General features: G+C 43.0%; 1 protein-coding gene across 3 annotated transcripts in view; it reads left to right on the forward strand.

Annotated features, from left to right (window-relative positions):
- The window catches only part of CDCA7L (cell division cycle associated 7 like), a 52,319-nt gene that overhangs the window by 25,069 nt on the left and 8,612 nt on the right, over positions 1-18,638 (forward strand). The window contains exons 2-8 of one of the 3 annotated variants that reach the window (XM_032759629.2): positions 5,118-5,258; positions 10,220-10,357; positions 13,455-13,832; positions 15,343-15,414; positions 15,526-15,696; positions 16,401-16,526; positions 17,785-17,934. In XM_032759629.2, coding sequence (XP_032615520.1) covers positions 5,118-5,258; positions 10,220-10,357; positions 13,455-13,832; positions 15,343-15,414; positions 15,526-15,696; positions 16,401-16,526; positions 17,785-17,934 — 1,176 coding nt within the window. The remainder of the gene's footprint in view (positions 1-5,117; positions 5,259-10,219; positions 10,358-13,454; positions 13,833-15,342; positions 15,415-15,525; positions 15,697-16,400; positions 16,527-17,784; positions 17,935-18,638) is intronic. The other 2 variants (XM_032759636.2, XM_058446551.1) reach the window with 2 other exon arrangements.

Below are 18,638 nucleotides of genomic sequence, written 5' to 3' on the forward strand. Positions count from 1 at the left end.
GTTAATTCCAATAAAGACAGAGTAGACAAACAGAAACTGTACATGAAAGTTAGGAATAGCATAAAGTTGATTTTTAAAAAGTATTATAAATAATGAAACGGTCTTTTCACTTTCAGATGAGAATTTTCCCTTTTTTTTTGGTTCACTAGATTGTAGTTATCCTAATTCAGAAGTTCAACTAATGTAAATATCCAGTGATTGAGAAATTTTGTATTTTTGTTGTTTTCAGTTACTTGCTGTAGTTTTCTTTTTGGTGAGTCTCACAATTGGCATTATTGTAATAGAATGGAACACAAACTTTGAAGAAAAAAAAAAAAGGTCTGTTGCATTTTGTCTAGGCTGTGCAGCTACCCAGTGGATCACTGCTGAATGGAACAGGAAAGTGACAGATCCTTGGGCCTAATGTATTGCTGTGTTGTGGAACTGGTCATTCATTAGAAGAGGTCCCTGTGTATCCTTTCTATCAGGTCCTTCTCATTTAAATCTTGCTGCCTTTGTTGCATCTGTTAAACGAATCAGTTTGTTGCATTGAGGACACTTGAATATTTTAGTTTTTGTTGTTGTTGTTGTTGTTGTTTTTTTTTGCCAAATCCTGAAGCTTGTGACTATCTGAAACTCTTTTAGTACCTTTTGAAGGATCAGAGCCCTGCATACCCCAAGAATGCACACTGTTTTTTTGAAACTGTGCTCTTTCCCTTTGTTCCTAATCAGTCATTATAGCCCCTTGATGGTACCTCTGGAGCAGATGCAGAAGTCAAACATGCAGAAAGAGGAATTAGCTGGGCGGACACAGGCTCGCAGCAGTGGTGGGGCTGAACACAATAGCACAAGGACTAATGCAGTTGCCACTGGAAGCAGTTTATTCCTATCACCAACCCTCTCCATTCCTTATATGTATTTCCATTAAATCTATAAATGGGGTGCTCCTCCTCCTTTAAACCATTTATGTTAAAAGAAGCTTCTGGGCCAGCAGGGCTTTTTGATTTTTGTAGAATGGTGAGAAGGCCAAAAGAAAAAGACTGAAATTGACACAATATCCCTCTCAGTGCCTCTGCAGGGACTGAACTCAGTAGCTATTATGTAACTACAACATAGGCACACTTTCGTAGGTATTGTCTGTGTTTCTCTAGTCTGGGTGTTTTCCTTGCGTATTAGTTCTGAGTTCTGAGTGCTAAACAACAACAAAAGGTGTCTGAAAAGATAAGGTGGCAAACATTGTTTAACATACCTCCTTGAGAAAAGTTTAAATATTTTCCCCAAGAACGATGTCAGAGTTAGGCTTTGCTAGCGCTGCCCTACTTGTGGCTGGTAAAAAAAATTGTTAGTGGAACTCTACTTCTCTAAGTGTTATTCTTGTTTGTCCCTTGCAATGATTTTATTAGATTGTGGGAAAGTGTTTGTATTAACCCTTCAGCATCACTGAACTTGGGGTATCCCATTTCTGTATTTATGTTATACTTCCTTTGATTGAACCATTATTTTCTAATTATTTTTTATCAAGAAGCATTAAAATAAGGATGAAAGTAAATAGATTAAGGATTACCAGTTTCCTAAATGGAACCTGACTAAATGTAAAATTAAGTCAACACACCCACACAGAGAATTCCAAGAAGCGAAGTAGCTTTTGAATACACAGCTCTGTGTATGCTAGTGCAGTGGTCAAAGTGTGAGATGGAGGACCTGAGACCCTTTCACGGGTCCATGAGGGCGAATGTAATGTCATAATAATACTAAGATTATTTGCCCTTTTTGCTGTATTGATATTTGCACTGATTGTGCAAAAGGCAAAGTGGAGAAAACTGCTGATCTTTAGCATGAATCCAGGTGGCAGCAACAAACTGTATTAGTAGTCATTGCATTATTCATCTCCGTGCACTCAATTTAAAAAGAAAATGTCAGTTTCACATAAGAATGTTCTGATGAAACAGTAAAAATTATTAAATCTCAACTGTTAAGGACATCTTTTTAATATACTGCATGATGAAATGGGAAGTACACTGTAAAACCTTTTTGCCTAACCATGTGCAATGATCATCTGGTTAGCTGAAGGAAAAGATCCTGTGTATAGTGAGACTATGTTCCAAGGCTAGAAAGAACTGCAAAGAAATCTCGAACTGCACTGTTTGTTGTTGGTAGTATATTGGTGGCGTCAGTTTGGCGCTATTTTGTGTTTATTGTAGATAGAGCACCACATGGATAAGCATATTAAAAATTTTGGGAATCGAGGGTTTTCCTTGTGGTGGAATGGCGATGCTAATGTGAGATGAGGGAGAGATGAGGGAGCAGAGGAAGAAGCCTCCGTGTTGGATTTGAATTCAAGGTGTCACCATGAACTTGTGATTTACCTATTTAAAATATCCTTGCTCTGTCCAAAGAGCCTACAAGCAATGATAATTCAGTAACCGAGGTACACTGTGTTCTCTGAGCTTGGTTTTTAAATGCCATTTCCCAGTGAAAGGTTTCAGGGCTCCTTGGAGAAATGGCTGATTTGCGGTCTGGGACAGGAAACATACAAGGTTAGCTTGCCATGCTTGTTGTGTCAGAAAGCAAGGAGGTGTTGAAAGACCCCTAGTGCCATGTCAGAAAGACAGAGGATGACTTTCCAAGAAGCTCCCAGTGGCCAAATTTGGGACAGTCAGAAAGAATTATGAGAGTATGGATTATAACACATTGAATAATAATTTTGAGAAATCCATGGATATACATTGTAGAAGAAAAGGGGGAGAGTAAGAGAAAGACTATATTATACAAGAATGCTAGCTACTTTATGAATGAGAGAGAAAATCTGAAAATTTCTCTTTTGCAGTCCCTAATGTAATAATTCATTCAAGGGCGCCCTGGCTCATGCCTGTAATCCCAGCACTTTGGGAGGCTGAGGTGAGAGGATCACTTGAGGCAAGGAATTTGAGACCAGCCTGGGTAACATAGACCCTGTCTTTATTAAAATAAAAAATATATATAAAAAAAAAGAATTGTCAATGGACGCTGAAACTATTGAGCGAGATGTTACCAGGGAGGCTATTCACAGAATCTCAAGTATCACTCTGCGTGTTCCTTATTAGTGACAAAGGAGAAAGGGTGTTTTGTTGTTGTTGTTGTTGTTTTTTGTTTTGTTTTGTTTTTTTAAAAGCAAAGAACAAATCAGGCCGATTCCACCTTAACTTATTGACCAAACAGCAACACCACTAAGAAAAGAGACAGCCAGACCTTACGTGCTTTCCAAAGGAAGAACATAGCACTTCCTAAAAAGTAGTCTTGGCAAAAGCAAGCAAACTAGAAGTAAGCCTCCAGATTCAACTCCCAAATTGTAAATCCAAATGAGTCTGTTAAACACCACCTTGGGGCTGCAAAAAAATAAAACTTCAGACTTGGACAAACTCCACAGTCAAATGACCCAGTTTCTTCAAAAATAAACTGCAAGAGAAAAAAAGATAAAGGAGTGATGAGAAGGGATTTACGAGCCATGTTGATCAGTGTGTGAACCTTAATTTGGATCATGATGCAGATAAACTAAGTTTTTAAAAAATGAGGCAGAAGATCTGTGAATACAGACTGCACATTTGATAATGACAATGAGTGACATGATACTGTGTCTACAGTTGCCTCACAATAATTTAGAAGAAGGGGAGTTGGGTCGGGATACAGGGGAAGCACAGTTAGCCTTGGGCAGATAATTACGGGGAGGATCAATGTGTGCTCATTAAAATATCTTCCCATCTATTTTTGAAATATCTTTGAAAGTTTTTATAATGAAAAATTTAAAAAATTACTAATTAATAGTGGGATAACTTGACATTTTGTGCCCCCTTATGCAATGCATTGAGGAGTACATGTCACCTATGTAGAATGGTGCCAAAAATACATAACCTGAATCTAATCATGAGGAAACACTCAGATAAGCTCAGAATACATGATATTCTACAAGGCAGTTGTCATGGTCTATCTAAAAAAAAAGTCAGTGTTGCGAAAAACAACAAAAAACAGTGTCATAAGAATCAAATAGAATTCAAAACCTTGCCGGAGTGGATCTTATTGTCTCCAAAAAGTTATAAAAGACATTTTGGGAACAGTTGCAGATATTAAAATACAGAATTACAGTAAATCGTACTATTGAATTAATGTTAATTATTTTTGGTACAATTATGGTTTTGTGGTTCTATGGGAGAATGTCCTTATCCGTGGGAGATATATGCTGAATTATATTAGGGCCAATCAATACAATGTCTGCAAATTACTCTAATCAGTGTGTGGGAATATATGGATTAGGTTGGCTCATATTAAATTGCTATTTTCCTAAATTAAAAACAGCCAAATATTGGCAAATGCCCATGGTTCAACCTAATATTTGTTGAAACAGAGAAAGAAAGCAAATGCGGTGACAAATAATGGGTCTAGATAAAGAATCAACAGGTGTTCGTACTATTTTTTCACCTTTCTGTGTGTTTGAACTTTTTTAAAACAAAGAATTGGGAGAAAATAGTCAACTTACAAAAATGAACTCCAGCAGATACATATTTGTGGATTAAGTGTGCTGACATTGTTCCCTCTGGGATCAATTATCCCCTAATAGCATTTGAATTCTGTTAGAATTAATCCCCAGCTACTTAAGTTGACTTACAATATAGAAAAGAAGAAAAGCTACTTATTTCATTGTATGAACTTTCTACTTTCTGAATCAGCCTGTGATGAAGAGAAAAATAAATAGTGTGGGTGAACATTAAGAAAAGAGCTTAATAATATTTTATGGCATCTTTTTTATGTAGATGACATTTAAAGATGCATCCACTGTGGGGGAAAAAAAGAGATCATTGGTTCTTAGAAACAATTTTTCTTTTTGTCAAGAGATCAAACATGTCTTCTCTCTGGCCTGGTTTTAACATTCTCTGTAAAATAGGGTGTATATCTAGAATTTTAAGTTGTATCTCCCCTACCCACCCCACACCTTATTTTGCCATGAGTTCTTAGCTGAAGCGTGTTTTGCTCAGGGTTACTGGGGACTTCTGGGCAACCGTGGCAGTTGGGTGAAGTGATGAGATCTCTACTCCCCTCCAGAAAATGTCCTTAAGTGATTAGCAAGAACCCCTGGTTTAATCCTGCCTCTTTTGAATCCAAAACAGATCCCTAAAGAAGTGGCTGACATCTTTAACGCCCCCAGTGATGATGAAGAGTTTGTCGGCTTCCGAGATGATGTTCCCATGGAAACCCTCTCGTCAGAGGAGAGCTGTGATAGTTTTGACTCACTGGAGTCAGGGAAACAGGTACGGATGATTCCTTCCAAGCGGATGTGTTCATCTGGAGGCCTGAATCTTGGTTTGGATGTTCTTTTATTTGAACATGGTGTGAGATTGGTGATATCAGTTCATTGTCTAGCATTTTATTTTAGAAACATTATGTCTTCCTGTTTTAAAAAACTGGTGAGAGAACCTAGTTCACTTTGCTGTGTTAATCCTTCCCTGTATCATAATTCTTTTTTTTTTTTTTTTTTAAATAAAGGGACCTCACATGATCAAGTGCATTTTCTTGGCTGCCTTGGGGCTGTAACCTGCGGCGAGGCTGTGTTCAGAGTCTTCCCACAGAGGCGAGGCTGTGGCGAGGCATGAGGGATCGTGTGGTTACAGGGAGACAATTGCACCTCTGTGGTCCTGTGGTGCAATTCTGTTGGCGTGTCACTCTTGGAATTGCCGGGGAGAGCCTTATTCTTGCGTTAATTACTTTGATCTCTGGCACTCACAAGTTAGAGTTCTCTGAGAGGTAGATTCCTGGAGGTTCACATTGTGTCCTAGTAGCAGAATGGCCAATCAAAATCTCTACCCTTCAGTGGCATTTTCTTCTGAGTTCATTGCGGCACTCAAAATTCCTCATTCTGCCTTAACCATGGCCTCTCCAAAAAGGCAGCAGATTAAACCCACCTTGCTTCCACTGGGCAAGTACAGGAAGGGAAGCAGTTAATTATATGTAAGTGAAGTGCCTCCTTAATTATGCGGGCCACTGTAAGTTCTGGCCTGGGTGGGAGCTGTGCTTTCTGAGATCGCTGGGGGCTCCCTGGTCTCTGCCATCCTCATCTCATTTGGCATCTCCACAGCGGTTGACCCCACCAGTAGACCTCCTTCTAACCACCTGGGTTTCTTCCTCTCTGTTACACCTTTTGCTCTTTGTTATTATTTTCTTTCTTTCCAAGATGGAGTATCGCTGTGTCGCCCAGGCTGGAGTGCAGTGGCATGATCTCGGCTCACTGCAACTTCTGCCTCCCGGGTTCAAGCAATTTTCCCAGCCTCAGCCTCCCGAGCAGCTGGGATTACAGGCTCCTACCACCACGCCTGGCTAATTATTATTATTATTTTTTTAAGTAGAGACGGGGTTTTGCCATGTTGGCTAGGCTGGTCTCAAGCTCCCAACCTCAGGTGATCCGCCCGCCTCAGCCTCCCAAAGTGCTGGAATTACAGGCGTGAGCCACTGTGCCCGGCCTGCTCTTTGTTACTGTCACTTGTTTTCCCTGTTCCTGTCCCTAAATGCAGATGTTCTCTAAAGTTTTGTCTTCAATCTTCTCACTTAGTGATCTTGTCTGTTGTCCTGCTTTGAGCTGTTACTGTTTTCTTTTGTGGAGCTTGTTGTCTCTCTCTAGCCCCAGGTTGTTTCTGACTACCAGTTGGACTGGACCTGGTTGCTAAGGGAGATCTGAAACTCACTTCTCCATCCCTTCGTTGTCTTTCTGGCTTACCTCTTTCCCCATCTTGATCTCGATCTTTTGTTGTTCTTCACCTTCCCTCCCCTCTTCCATCTCCTTGACTCCCGTCCAGGAGTTGATGAAACTTCTGCTGTGTTCCTGGTGTCCATCCTTCCCTTCCCTCTGCAGCTGCTGTAGCCCTCGTAGCTCTTACCTGAATGTTCATCCCTTCCTACTAGGATCTGTTACAGGATTGAGCTCCTCCCTTAGCCCTCCATCTGAGTACAGTCAGGCAGTGGGGAGAGTAGAGCCTGTTGGATCCACCTTGAGGAGCGTTTGAGCAGGGCAGAACATGTTTAAAGGGCCGAGCACAGAGCCTGGCAGGCACCAGGCATTAAGAAACAGAACAGGTGCTTCTGCTGCTATGATGACTACTTTTGTAGTCAGGTGTGTTCTCCCCGGGCAGGACAGTGTGCCAACTGCTTTTCGTACAGATACTGCATTTAATTTACAGACCTCCCTGGGAAGCTGCAGGTTTGCAAGTGATGAAACTAAAGTTCAGGAAGGTGTAATGACTTGCCCAAGGCCCCACATCTGGGAAGTACCAAGCTGGGATGTTCCAAATCCAGGGCCACCACTTCTCAGCCTGTTACCCCACTGGGTCTCTTTCCTACCTGCTATGCCGCAGGGCACTGGAACTGAATTGACACTCTCATTATCCACTGTTCTCCCCTTTCTGCCCACTGGTCTATGCTGTTCCTGCCTATCTGTGCTCTCACCATTTTTCTAGCCTCTACCGTGGCTCACATCCAGTTATGCTACTTCTTCCATGAAGTCTTACTGGGTTTTCTTTCCCTCCGTGTGCCATATTGCTTGTGTATCCCTTAGAACACTGACCCTCACCAGGGTGATTTGTAGACCTATCTGCTTCCCTGTTAGATTATAAACTCCTTGAAGAAGGGGGGACCTCATACTTGAATGGTGCTTTCTAGCTTCCCTGGCTCTGACTTTTCGTCCTCATGTATTGTTCCTTTGCTCTGATTTCAGGCGTCCAACACCCCACCTGACTGTATACAGTGAGCATGGGGGGTGTTGTTTGCTGGGTGCAGTTGAAATGGGGTGCTTGTCTGGCTGTCTGGTTCAACAGGCCATTGCTCTCTAGTCTGTTTTTTCATGTCACATGGACTTCAAAATAAGTTTATCCACCTATGTTAGCTTCTCCTCTGATGTGTTATTTGCTTATGGTCCTGATCATGGTAGATGACCAAGGCCCATAGCATAGTGCCCAGTATTGATTTTGAAGATGAATGAACCAGTGCCAGAGAGCAGTCAGCAGTGCAAGGGTTTGTAACTCAGAATGCAGTGGAGCAGTGTGGAGTGGAGATTGGCATCATGCAGACCCACATGGAGAACAGTGCTTACACACTTTGGAGTAAGGAAACTAAAGCATAGGCCTCAGTTCAGGACAACGGTAAGTTGTTTTTCTCTATCAGTACTGACCATCAAAGATGGTGATCTCTCCCAAGGTGCCCATTGCCCTGGGAGGCCAGCACACAGGATCAAAATAGCCAGAAAAACTGGAAGACGGGAACTCACAGCTTCAAGGCTTGCTCTGTTCTCTTCAGGCCCTAGGCAGGGGCTTTAGGTAGTTGATGAAATTTACACACAGAAATACCGCTCTAAATTAGCCTGCCAGGGGCTGGCCCAAGGCTCTGTGAGCCAGATGTTTCTTGCACTGAGAGGCCTCAGGTGCATGGTGGGTTTCCTTAGCAGCAGCTGTGTACCATTCTTCCTTAATAATCAAGCCCTGGCTGCTTCTCTACCCTGACCCCACACGCTCATGATCTATTTTAACCAATAGAGAGAAGCTGCATGAACTTGCACACAGTATGTGTCTGCTAACTCTGGTCTCCCTTAAACATGATTTGAATTTCACTTTAAAGAAACTTCCCTTTTGTGTGTGCAATTTTTTTTTTCAAGCAGCTGCACTACAGCTATCAACAAAGGAACAAAGTAATTTAGCTCTGAGCAAACTCACTCCAATTACCCATAATAATTCATAGGAGACATTTTTAAGCTTACAGAATGCTAGATATAGGCATTTCTTTCTGTGTGCCCCTGTAAGTTTTTCCACTTGTCTATTATATCTATCTTTCCCCAGAGATATATGAGCTCCAAGAAGTATATAATTAAAGTCGGGGAAAGGCAGTGGGGTAGATACAGATTCTCAGCCAAGTGTGGTGTTACAAGGGGTCATTGCTGTATCAGAGATGGGGGGAAGAGACGTCAGAGGAAACTGGGGACAGACTCGAGCCCTGATGAGGCGTGGTGGGCTTGCAGGGGGCTGGTCTCGTGGGTCTCCCTTTGGCCTGCAGTTTGTTATTTCCTCTTTCTTTCAAGCATACTATTAAGAGAGTTGGGTTTCCATTTTTACACTATTTCAAAAGAAAAAGTATTAGAAAATGGCTTTTCTTAAAGAGTCACATTGCATCTTTCCTTTTCCTCACTTGCCACCTAGCCATGCTTGTTCACCTCTCACCTCTTGCAGGAGAGAAATTCCTGGGGGTGACCTTGGGTGAGCTTTCCATCAGGCCCCCGTGGTGTCTGCTCATGGAGCAAGTCTAGGCTCTCTGGTGGTGGGCAGTGGGGGCTGGGAGAGGCCCCTGCCTTTTCCTACAGAGAAACTCGCTGTTGGTGAATGGGAGGCATGTTCACCCACTTGGAGGAGACTCTGGCTTTGAAAGGCTGTTGGAAAGGGAAGCCAGCATGTGGGAGGGAGCCAGGTTTTCTCCTCATGTCTTCTTTCCATGTGTTTTGGTTCTGTGTGAAAGCAGACGTGTCTGGTTGCCAGCTTTGGCAGGAGAAGCTGAATTCCATGAGCACTTACCAGTCACATTAGAAGCTGATTGAGACTACACCCAATTTTTAAAAATTGTCTGATTTGTAGGTCTGAATTTTGTAAGCTTTAGAAAATGTGTATATATGTAATATATATGTGTATGTATGCGGGTTTTTTTGAGAGAGGGTCTCACTCTGTCACCAGGCTGGAGTGCAGTGGTGTGATCTTGGCTGCAACCCAGGCTGGAGTGCATTGGTGTGCAGCTCACTGCAGCCTCGACCTCCCAGGGTTGGGTAATCCTCCCACCTTAGCCTCCCAAGTAGCTGGGACTACAGGTACACGCCACCAGACCCAGCTAATTTTTGTATTTTTTGCAGAGATGAGGTCTCACTATGTTGCTCAGGCTGGTCTTGAACTCCTGAGTTCAAGTGATCCGCCTGCCTCGGTCTCCAAAGTGCTGGGATTACAGGGTGAGCCACTGCACCTGACCAGTGTTTTTTTTTAATTGTGGTAAAATACACATAACATGCAGTATAACATTTCAGCTGTTTTTGATGTGTACAGTTCAGTGCATTAAGTACATTCACATTGTTGTCCATCCATTTTCGTCATCTCCATCAGAAACTCTGCACCCGTTCAGTAGCTCCTCATTCTACCCTTTCCTGGTAACCCCTATTCTACTTTCTGTCTCTGATGTATGTGTGTCTTTAATTTAGCAGGATGTGCGCTTTCATTCCAAATACTTCACAGAAGAACTAAGAAGAATTTTTATAGAGGACACTGACTCAGAGACTGAGGATTTTGCAGGATTTACGCAGAGTGATCTGAATGGAAAGACTAACCCAGAAGTAATGGTAATAATTACAACAGGAGGGGATGTGGGTGGTAATGTTTCTAATCCTGTTTCTGAATTAGAGTTTTACGTGTAAGAAGTCACTTCACAAGTGAAAAGATTTTACTTTTTCTTACATATTTTTCTTACAAGCAATTAACATAACCTAAAAAAATTGCTCCTGGAAGGCTAATCCCTGGTCCACCACTCCATTATTCTCAGAGAAAATCCATTCATCTTCTCCTCATGCCTAGGGGGTTTTGGGGGACGTGTCCCAAGCGTCCTTTATTGTCCTTCTCAAAGAATTTATCTCTCTTGGCCAGGAGCCGTGGCTCATGCCTGTAATCCCAGCACTTTGGGAGGCCGAGGCGGGTGAACCTGAGGTCAGGAGTTCAAGACCAGCCTGACCAATATGGTGAAACCCCATCTCTACTCAAAATACAAAAATTAGCTGGATGTGGCAGCGGGAACCTGTAATCCAAACTACTCGGGAGGCGGAGGCGGGAGGATTGCTTGAAGCCGGGAGGTGGAGGTTGCAGTGAGCTGAGATTGAGTCACTGCACTCCAGACTGGGTGACAGAGCAAGACTCCATCTCAAAAAAAAAAAAAAAAAAAAAAATTTATCTCAAGAGTTTCGTAAACCTCTTTTATCTAAAAGTTTATCTTAAGAGTGACAACTTCGTTGAGGTACTTTCTGACTGTGTGTGAAGTGACAGTTTTTGGTTTGAAGTTAATTTGGCAAAAATTTGGCTGTGGTACAAACTTGGTGTTCCCCCATGCATTGTGGATTTGGATTTGTCATGCTTTTTAGTGTTAAAGATGACCCAGGCCTGCCTGGATTCTGGAGGGAAGTCTACTTTCAGCACTTCTATGTACAGACTTGTTAGTTATTTGTTTGTTTTATCCTGCACAGTTAGGCTAGTTTACTGCCCACTCGTGTTTGAATCTGAAGGTAACTTTAAGGCACAGCCTTTGGATTTAAGTGCAGAAATGTTTTCTGCTAAAAATAGCATACATTTATGCAAAAAATAAACATGCTACTATCTTCTTCAGTATGAAGATGGAACGTAGAGTTTAAGCCTCTTCACAGCCAGAAGCTGCTAAGGACTAACTTTTGCCAGAGACTGTGTAGAGGTATAAATAAGCCATGACTCCTAGCCTGCCTTGTCCCTCACCTGTCCTAGGAGAGAATGTAGAGCATAAAAGCCCGCATGGTAGGCTGCTTCGTTTGATGGTGATTTTTTGCTATGAGTAGCAACATAGAGCTGTGCCAGCCTGGAGGCCCCAGGTCTCCTTTGGCTTTCTTTGCAGATGCTGTTTGTGTGGCAGTTCCATCAGTTCTGGCCAGCAAGTCCCCAACTTCTTGCCAGCACGATATTAAGATCCTTCTAAAACCCTAATGGGCATCATCTGTTAGCGATGTACTTATTTTCTGTTCTTTAGTGAAGTGATGTCTGGTTATTTGAAGCATTTGTGTTTCTAGTGAGAGAAAGTGAATTACCCCAGAAGTCTTCCCTCCCACCTGCCCCCAAGTCTATGGACCGTGATGTGTTACATAGATCATGATATAGCTTACAGTTCAGCACAGGCCCCTGCAAATTTTATTTTAGAATCCAGTGAGAAGAAAAGCATTGTTGCCTCCCAGCCCAGCCTCCTGCCCACCCCTGTGGGAACTGGCGAACCTGTCTTTCTTGATAATGGGACATTGCTGTAACCTTGGTTTCCAGGGGTCTGCTGGCCGGATGCGAAATAGCCACATCCACATACTACACTTGTGCTCTTCTCTTGGGTCTGATTCTGGGCTGCTGTGTACCATTTGTTCTTTCCTTCCTTCAGGCCTCTGCAGTGAGCTGTTCCACGTCTGGTAAAGAGAGGCCTGTAGATGATGAGAATGGTAGATAAATGGATCAAAACTGAAGTTCTTCCCTGACAGTGTCCCCCAAAATTGGGTTCCTTTGCAGTACACCATTTTGAATTCTGAAGCTATTAATATGGAAAGTTCAGGGTATTAAAAAAATAGATAAATCAGTGCCATATAGTCTTATTTCTCACTTGGCTTGGTGTGGATATACCAGGGTTGGCAGTTACCTGCGTTTTTTTTTCTCCCTGTGTCTCATTTCTAACTTTAGTCCAACGAGAATTTGGGGTTGATGGTGGTCACTGGGGAGGAAGCAGAGTCCCTGAACTGATCCTGGGTCCATATTGGTGCCATTCCATGTTCTTGGTAGATTTTCAGAATTCCCAGATAATGGTTCCAAAGTTTTCTAGCTTGTGGTCATGGAAGGATGCCTAGAAGACGTCCCAGATCTCACATACTTAAACCTGTCTCTGTACCACTGCTAAGAGTCCCGTCGCATCCAAGCTGTCACCTAGGTGATGTATCCCTCTTACTGCCTTCCATATTTACTGTGTTCTCACTTGTAACACGGAGCAATGTTTGAATGCTGGAGGCCTCTACCGTGTGGAATTTGAAAATGTCGGGTGAGGATTTCTTGAGTTGACTGAGTGGTGTTTTGCTACAACCTGTAGAGCTTTCTGACCTGGTTTCACCTCATGGCTCTGAAACCCAGAGAAGGGAAAGGTGCCCCTTGACTGAGGACCCAGTGGCAGGTCATCTGCCTTTCCTGAGTCACCGCCCTGAGGTGCAGTCAGCTCTCCCGCCCTGTTACTCAGGAGTCTGGTTCCTGCTATTTAGAGGAGACCAGTCAGCATTTTCCCCCCGTTGCATCCTTTCCTGTCTGAAGATCACGTCTGTCATGCTGCTGTCTCTCCTTTTCTGTGACTGTCTCTCCTCTTGCTGGCGCTCCCTGCTTGTCCCACGGTGGAGGAACCCACCCTGTCAGTGTTGTGCTTACAGCCCTCATGCTCTGAATGGAACCCAGTTCTGTCATGGGTGTGATGGTGCACAGTTCAGTAGTAGGTTGCCTGCTCTTTGATTTTGTTCATCAACCAATTTCTTGCACATTTAAAGGAAATTCAGAGGGAACTCATAATATGAAGGGGAAGCTTTTCATTTTTCATGTTTTTTTTCTCATATGCTGTCAGTTGTTTTAAATGCATGTCTTTTTTGTGAGTCCGTAACAATGTCTTTGTGCTTTTTCTTGCTCTTATTTTATTAGGTCGTGGAGTCAGATTTGAGTGATGATGGCAAAGCATCTTTGGTGAGCGAGGAAGAGGAAGATGAAGAAGAAGATAAGGCTACCCCGAGAAGAAGCAGGTCTAGAAGAAGTAGTATTGGTCTTCGAGTAGCCTTTCAGTTCCCCACCAAAAAGCTGGCCAACAAACCAGATAAAAACAGTTCTTGCGAGCAGTTGTTTTCTAGCTCACACTTACAGAATGAGAAAAAAACAATTCTTGGAAGAAAGAAAGGCCGTAGACAGGTGATACAAAGGGAAGATTCTACCTCTGAGTCTGAGGACGACTCTCGGGATGAGAGCCAGGAGAGTTCGGATGCTTTGCTGAAAAGGACCATGAACATCAAGGAGAACAAAGCCATGGTGAGGCTTCACAGAGGGCGCCCTGGGAGTGGGCACCAGGCTCTGGCGGGAGTTGCTGGGCTCCCAGAACCACTTTGAACCACTTCGCTCCTAGAGCTGCTGCTGTTGCTTTGGCTTCTGTCAAGAAAATTTACTCTGGGTATTGTGTATCCTTTTACTTTTCCGGAACCCAAAGCAACTATTACATGATCAGCTCTGGTTTGGGAACAGAAAGATTCCCCAGGACCATTTTTAGCCCCTACATGGTGCCATAATGCTGCTTACTGTTGACCAAGCTAAGTTCTAAGTATATAGTTGTGTTGGGGATGAGAGGGGCTGAACAACTGGCCTGTTCCCAGCAGAGTAAAGCAGGGGAAGTGGGATGTCACCAAGTCCACTGAGGAGTTGCAAGGAGCAGGTTGGGCAGGTAGATTTTCACCACAGAACCACTCTTCTATGGTGACTGGCACTGGTTCTGAGACTCCTGAAGGAATGGAAGAGGTCTAGGAATTAAAACAACCTCAACAGTGTTAATTCACTCTAAAATGTCTTCATTAGAACAATGAATGGAACAGGTGAAATCTTTGTTACATATATTTGGTTTTTCTATATGTAATTAATTACTATTAATCTGATCATTGTAGAGAATCATTGCTTCATAATTATTTATCTACAGAGTTTTTTTTTTTTTTTTTTTTTTTTTTAATAGTTCTACCACTTACTACTTTCAGCATTTTGGTGATTTTTTAATCTTTTTCTTTTAAAAAAAGAATGATGTAGTGATACTGTGTATGCAAGCTTATATGTCTAATATAAATCACTTACAAAAGTGGAATGCCTACTTTCGGGTTATTTTTATCCTAAGAAACATTTTTACTTAGTTAAGGAAAATTTTCAGCATGTATCTTTCTGCATCTTTAAAATAAGAGCTATTTTCTTTATGATTTTTTTGGTGTCACTTATATAATTGTATAAACTAAAACGAATCCTAATTAAATTCTCTGGCATATTAATGCCTATTATTTCGTGTTATTAGTTCACTTAGGAATATCTTCATAAATTACTTTGATTGATGAGAAATTAATCTATTTAAAGAATCAGATTTTTGGAGCTCTAAATAACCATCGAAATAATCTAGGTGAGCTTTTTCTTTTTTGAACATCCTGAAACTTGAGACTCACGTGTGCAAAATGAATTGTCCCAAGGTCACACCGCCTTGGATTAGCCTCCGAGTCAGGATCGGAACCTCATGCCCCAGGTCTTGATCATTCTGGGACTGTTTTCATAGTGTTGTGTTGTCCTTATATATAAGGAATAGGCTAGTGTTCATTCATATGAATGATGACATCAGCATCTCAGGTCTGGAGATAAAATCTTTACATGTGAGGTTAAAAGTGTAACTGTTGTGGGTTATATAACTATTCAAGTTAGGTTTCTTACGGTAGCAAAATGGAAGACTTGAGATAGGTGTTGGATGACCTAACCCTAAAGGATCTTTATGTAAGATCCTTTCTTTTGTTCTGAACTTCAGCTTGCCCAGTTATTGGCGGAATTGAACTCGATGCCAGATTTCTTCCCAGTACGAACCCCAACCTCAGCTTCTGTAAGTAGAACTCCTTATAATTATACCAATACTGATATATGGTGATCAGCCACCAGACGACTTTTATTTGAGAGAGTCCCCAGTTGCCTCTGTCTGCGCTCTTGATTTCAGAGGAAGAAAACAGTGAGGCGGGCCTTCTCGGAGGGACAGATCACACGGCGCATGAACCCGACCCGGAGCGCGCGGCCTCCTGAGAAGTTTGCTCTAGAGAACTTCACTGTCTCAGCCGCCAAATTTGCAGAAGAGTTTTACAGCTTCCGAAGAAGGAAGACAATTAGTGGGGTATTTTCTGACTAATACATGAATTAGTTTTTGTTTGAGCTACCGTTCTTCCAAAACGTGAATGCACATCACTGTCACCCCAGGGCTGGTTCTAACCCCATGGGTCTGCGGCAGCTGAGAACTTGCATTTCTATCTGCTTCCCAGGTGATGCTATTGCTCCTGAGATCACACTTTGAGAAGCAGCCCCGGTCTAAGCTGGAGATCACAGAGAGAGTCTTTTATCCAAGCCAAGCTGAGAAGCAGCTCATTTGTTAGGACCCTGCTTTGATCTCTGCTGCAGGCAGTAAAAGCCTGTCCACAGCTCCAGTCAGCTTTGTGGTGTCCACTTGGTGGAAAAGTGCAGTGATTCCTCCTTGCCTTTCTGTCTTAGGCATGAGGCGTTTCAAGCGCTTTTCAGTTTGGAGGGAGAAACTTTGGACCCATTTGTGGGTTTGGCTGTTCAGTTGTGGTTCACCTCTCCACAGAGTTTACAGCAAAGAACCAAAAACCTTGAGTTTCTCCTTTATGATTGTATCACCTTGCTGACAAGGAAGCTTGACAGGTGGCAGGAGCTCAGTAACTAAATGAAATGGCTGCAGGGAAATAGAAGAGGGACAGGGTTAACATTAATGGTGCTAGATCTTTGAGAGTTTAAAATATTTCTAATTTTTTTATAACTGCACAACACATCTCACTCCATGTTCTGCTCGTGTTCATTGTGCAGGGGAAATGCCGGGAGTATAGACGACGCCACCGTATATCTTCTTTCCGGCCAGTGGAGGATATCACCGAAGAGGACTTAGAAAATGTTGCCATAACTGTTCGAGATAAAATCTATGATAAAGTTCTGGTAAATTATATATTATGAGTAATTTGCGTGATTGTCATTCTTATTGGGAGTCTAAGGCTTTGTTATTTGAAATCTCACTTGTTTTTAAACCCTATCAGGGCTTATGCCATCTCACCAAGGGCTCAGAGCCAGGCTGTGAATTGGAGGGTCAAGGGTCAGCTGTACCTGGGAAAGGGGAGGCAGCCTAGTGCAGTAATTCCCATCGGGACAGCGGTCTCTCTTAGGGATGCGTAGAATCTGGGGGAGGGGAAGGGTATAGTTTAAAAGGGAGTTTTATATGTAGCTGTTATGGTTAAAGTATATAGTTTTATGTTTCAAATATTGAAAAAAGTATATTTGGGGGGTAATATAACCATAGAAAATTAAGTTTGGCAGAATATCTTTGGTAGGAAATGGGTTAAATTTCTTCTAAATGGTGATTTAGAGGGAGGCTTTGCGTTCTGCATTTTTTTGTGTTTTTCTGGATATGTAACGGGACACTGTCAAGTTTTAAATTTAGTTGCCAGTATTTAAAAAAAAAAATAGGTTTCACATTGAAGATACCCAGGTCTGCAGAGCTAGGCTGGGGCCGAGGTGATGCCACCCAAGGCTCATTGCCCCTCAGTCACCTGTCACCTTTCAGGGGCTCTGCCACCCCTGCCTCAAGCTTTTCTCTGGTCTCTCTTCCTGACAGCCTGAGATTTCATTCCTTCTGGGTCTCTGCTCAGCCTCATCTGACCTAATATGCTTCTCTGGCCACAGACCTGTGATGGTTACATTCTAGAGCAGTGGTCCCCGACCTTTTTGGCACCAGGGACTGGTTTTGTGAAAGACAATTTTTCCATGGATTTGGGGGGCAGGAAGGGGATGGTTTCAGGATGAAACTGTTCCACCTCAGATCATGAGGCATTAGATCCTTATAAAGGGTGCACAACCTAGATCCCTCACATGTGCAATTCACAATAGAGGGTTTGTGCTCCTATGAGAATCTAATGCTGCCGCTGATCTGACAGGAGGCAGAGCTCAGGCGCTAATGCTCGCCCACCCGCTGCTCACTTCCTGCTGTGCAGCCCAGTTCCAAACAGGCCACAGACTGGTTCTAGCCTGGGGGCTGGGACCCCGGCCTAGAGACAATGCTGTGGTTCTTAGGAAAACAGTCCTGCTTGATTCGAGGAGACGGGTATTTCTTCATATACTTGGAAATGCACATGATGGCATCTGGCCTCAATGGGCATCAGCATATCCCTGTGTTCACCTGCTCACTGCCTTCCCCCTGTAGGGTAACACGTGCCATCAGTGTCGACAAAAGACCATCGACACCAAGACAGTGTGTCGGAACCAGGGTTGCTGTGGTGTGCGAGGACAGTTCTGTGGACCATGCCTGCGGAACCGCTATGGGGAGGATGTCAGATCAGCATTGCTGGACCCGGTAGGAGCAGTGTTTGCATTTGTTGTAAATTGTATTGGTGAAGGAAGCAAGGTAAAGATGGGCCTCCTGGGTTCTCACTGGGAACTGGGAGCTCCAGAATACTCTGGTTTTTCCCTTCCATTTGTATCTTAAGGCTCCAGGGAAAATGAAAAATAGGGATTCCTTCTGGAAGGAGAGCAAGCTGACCAGTGAATAGAAGAATTTATGTTAGATTTTCCATTGTCAGAGCAAAACTTGCTTACAGTCCTCTAGTTTTGTACAAGTAATCCCTGTACCTGTCCTTCAGCAAAGTGATTTCCCTCTGATTTTTCCTGGGCCAGGCTGAGAGGGAGGTGGAGATTGCAGTATAGAGTGCTCTCTGTGTGCCTGGCACTGTACAAGCTGTCGCTCACTCTATCATAAATTTCTTTAATCTCATGAAATAGGTGTATAACCTCTCTCAGCTCCCTCGGTAAAATGAGACATAGTATCATGGTGAGTAGGCACGACCTTGAGCCTGGGGCAGTCCTGCTCCCACGTGTGACCTCTTAGGCAGCAGTCATGGGGTAAATATATCGTCCTCAATTGACAGACAAACTGGTGCTCAGGTCAGTCATTCAACAATAAGCACACATTGAAAGGGCTGAAATTCATACCTTGATATTTTGGAAACCTTGTGCTCCTAAACCAGGGCTGACGTCCTGGGCCTGTGACCTGCATGCTCA

The sequence above is a fragment of the Hylobates moloch genome, unplaced genomic scaffold (genome assembly GCF_009828535.3).
Source record: "Hylobates moloch isolate HMO894 unplaced genomic scaffold, HMol_V3 SCAFFOLD_1, whole genome shotgun sequence".
In the NCBI taxonomy this organism is placed as follows: Eukaryota; Metazoa; Chordata; class Mammalia; order Primates; family Hylobatidae; genus Hylobates; species Hylobates moloch.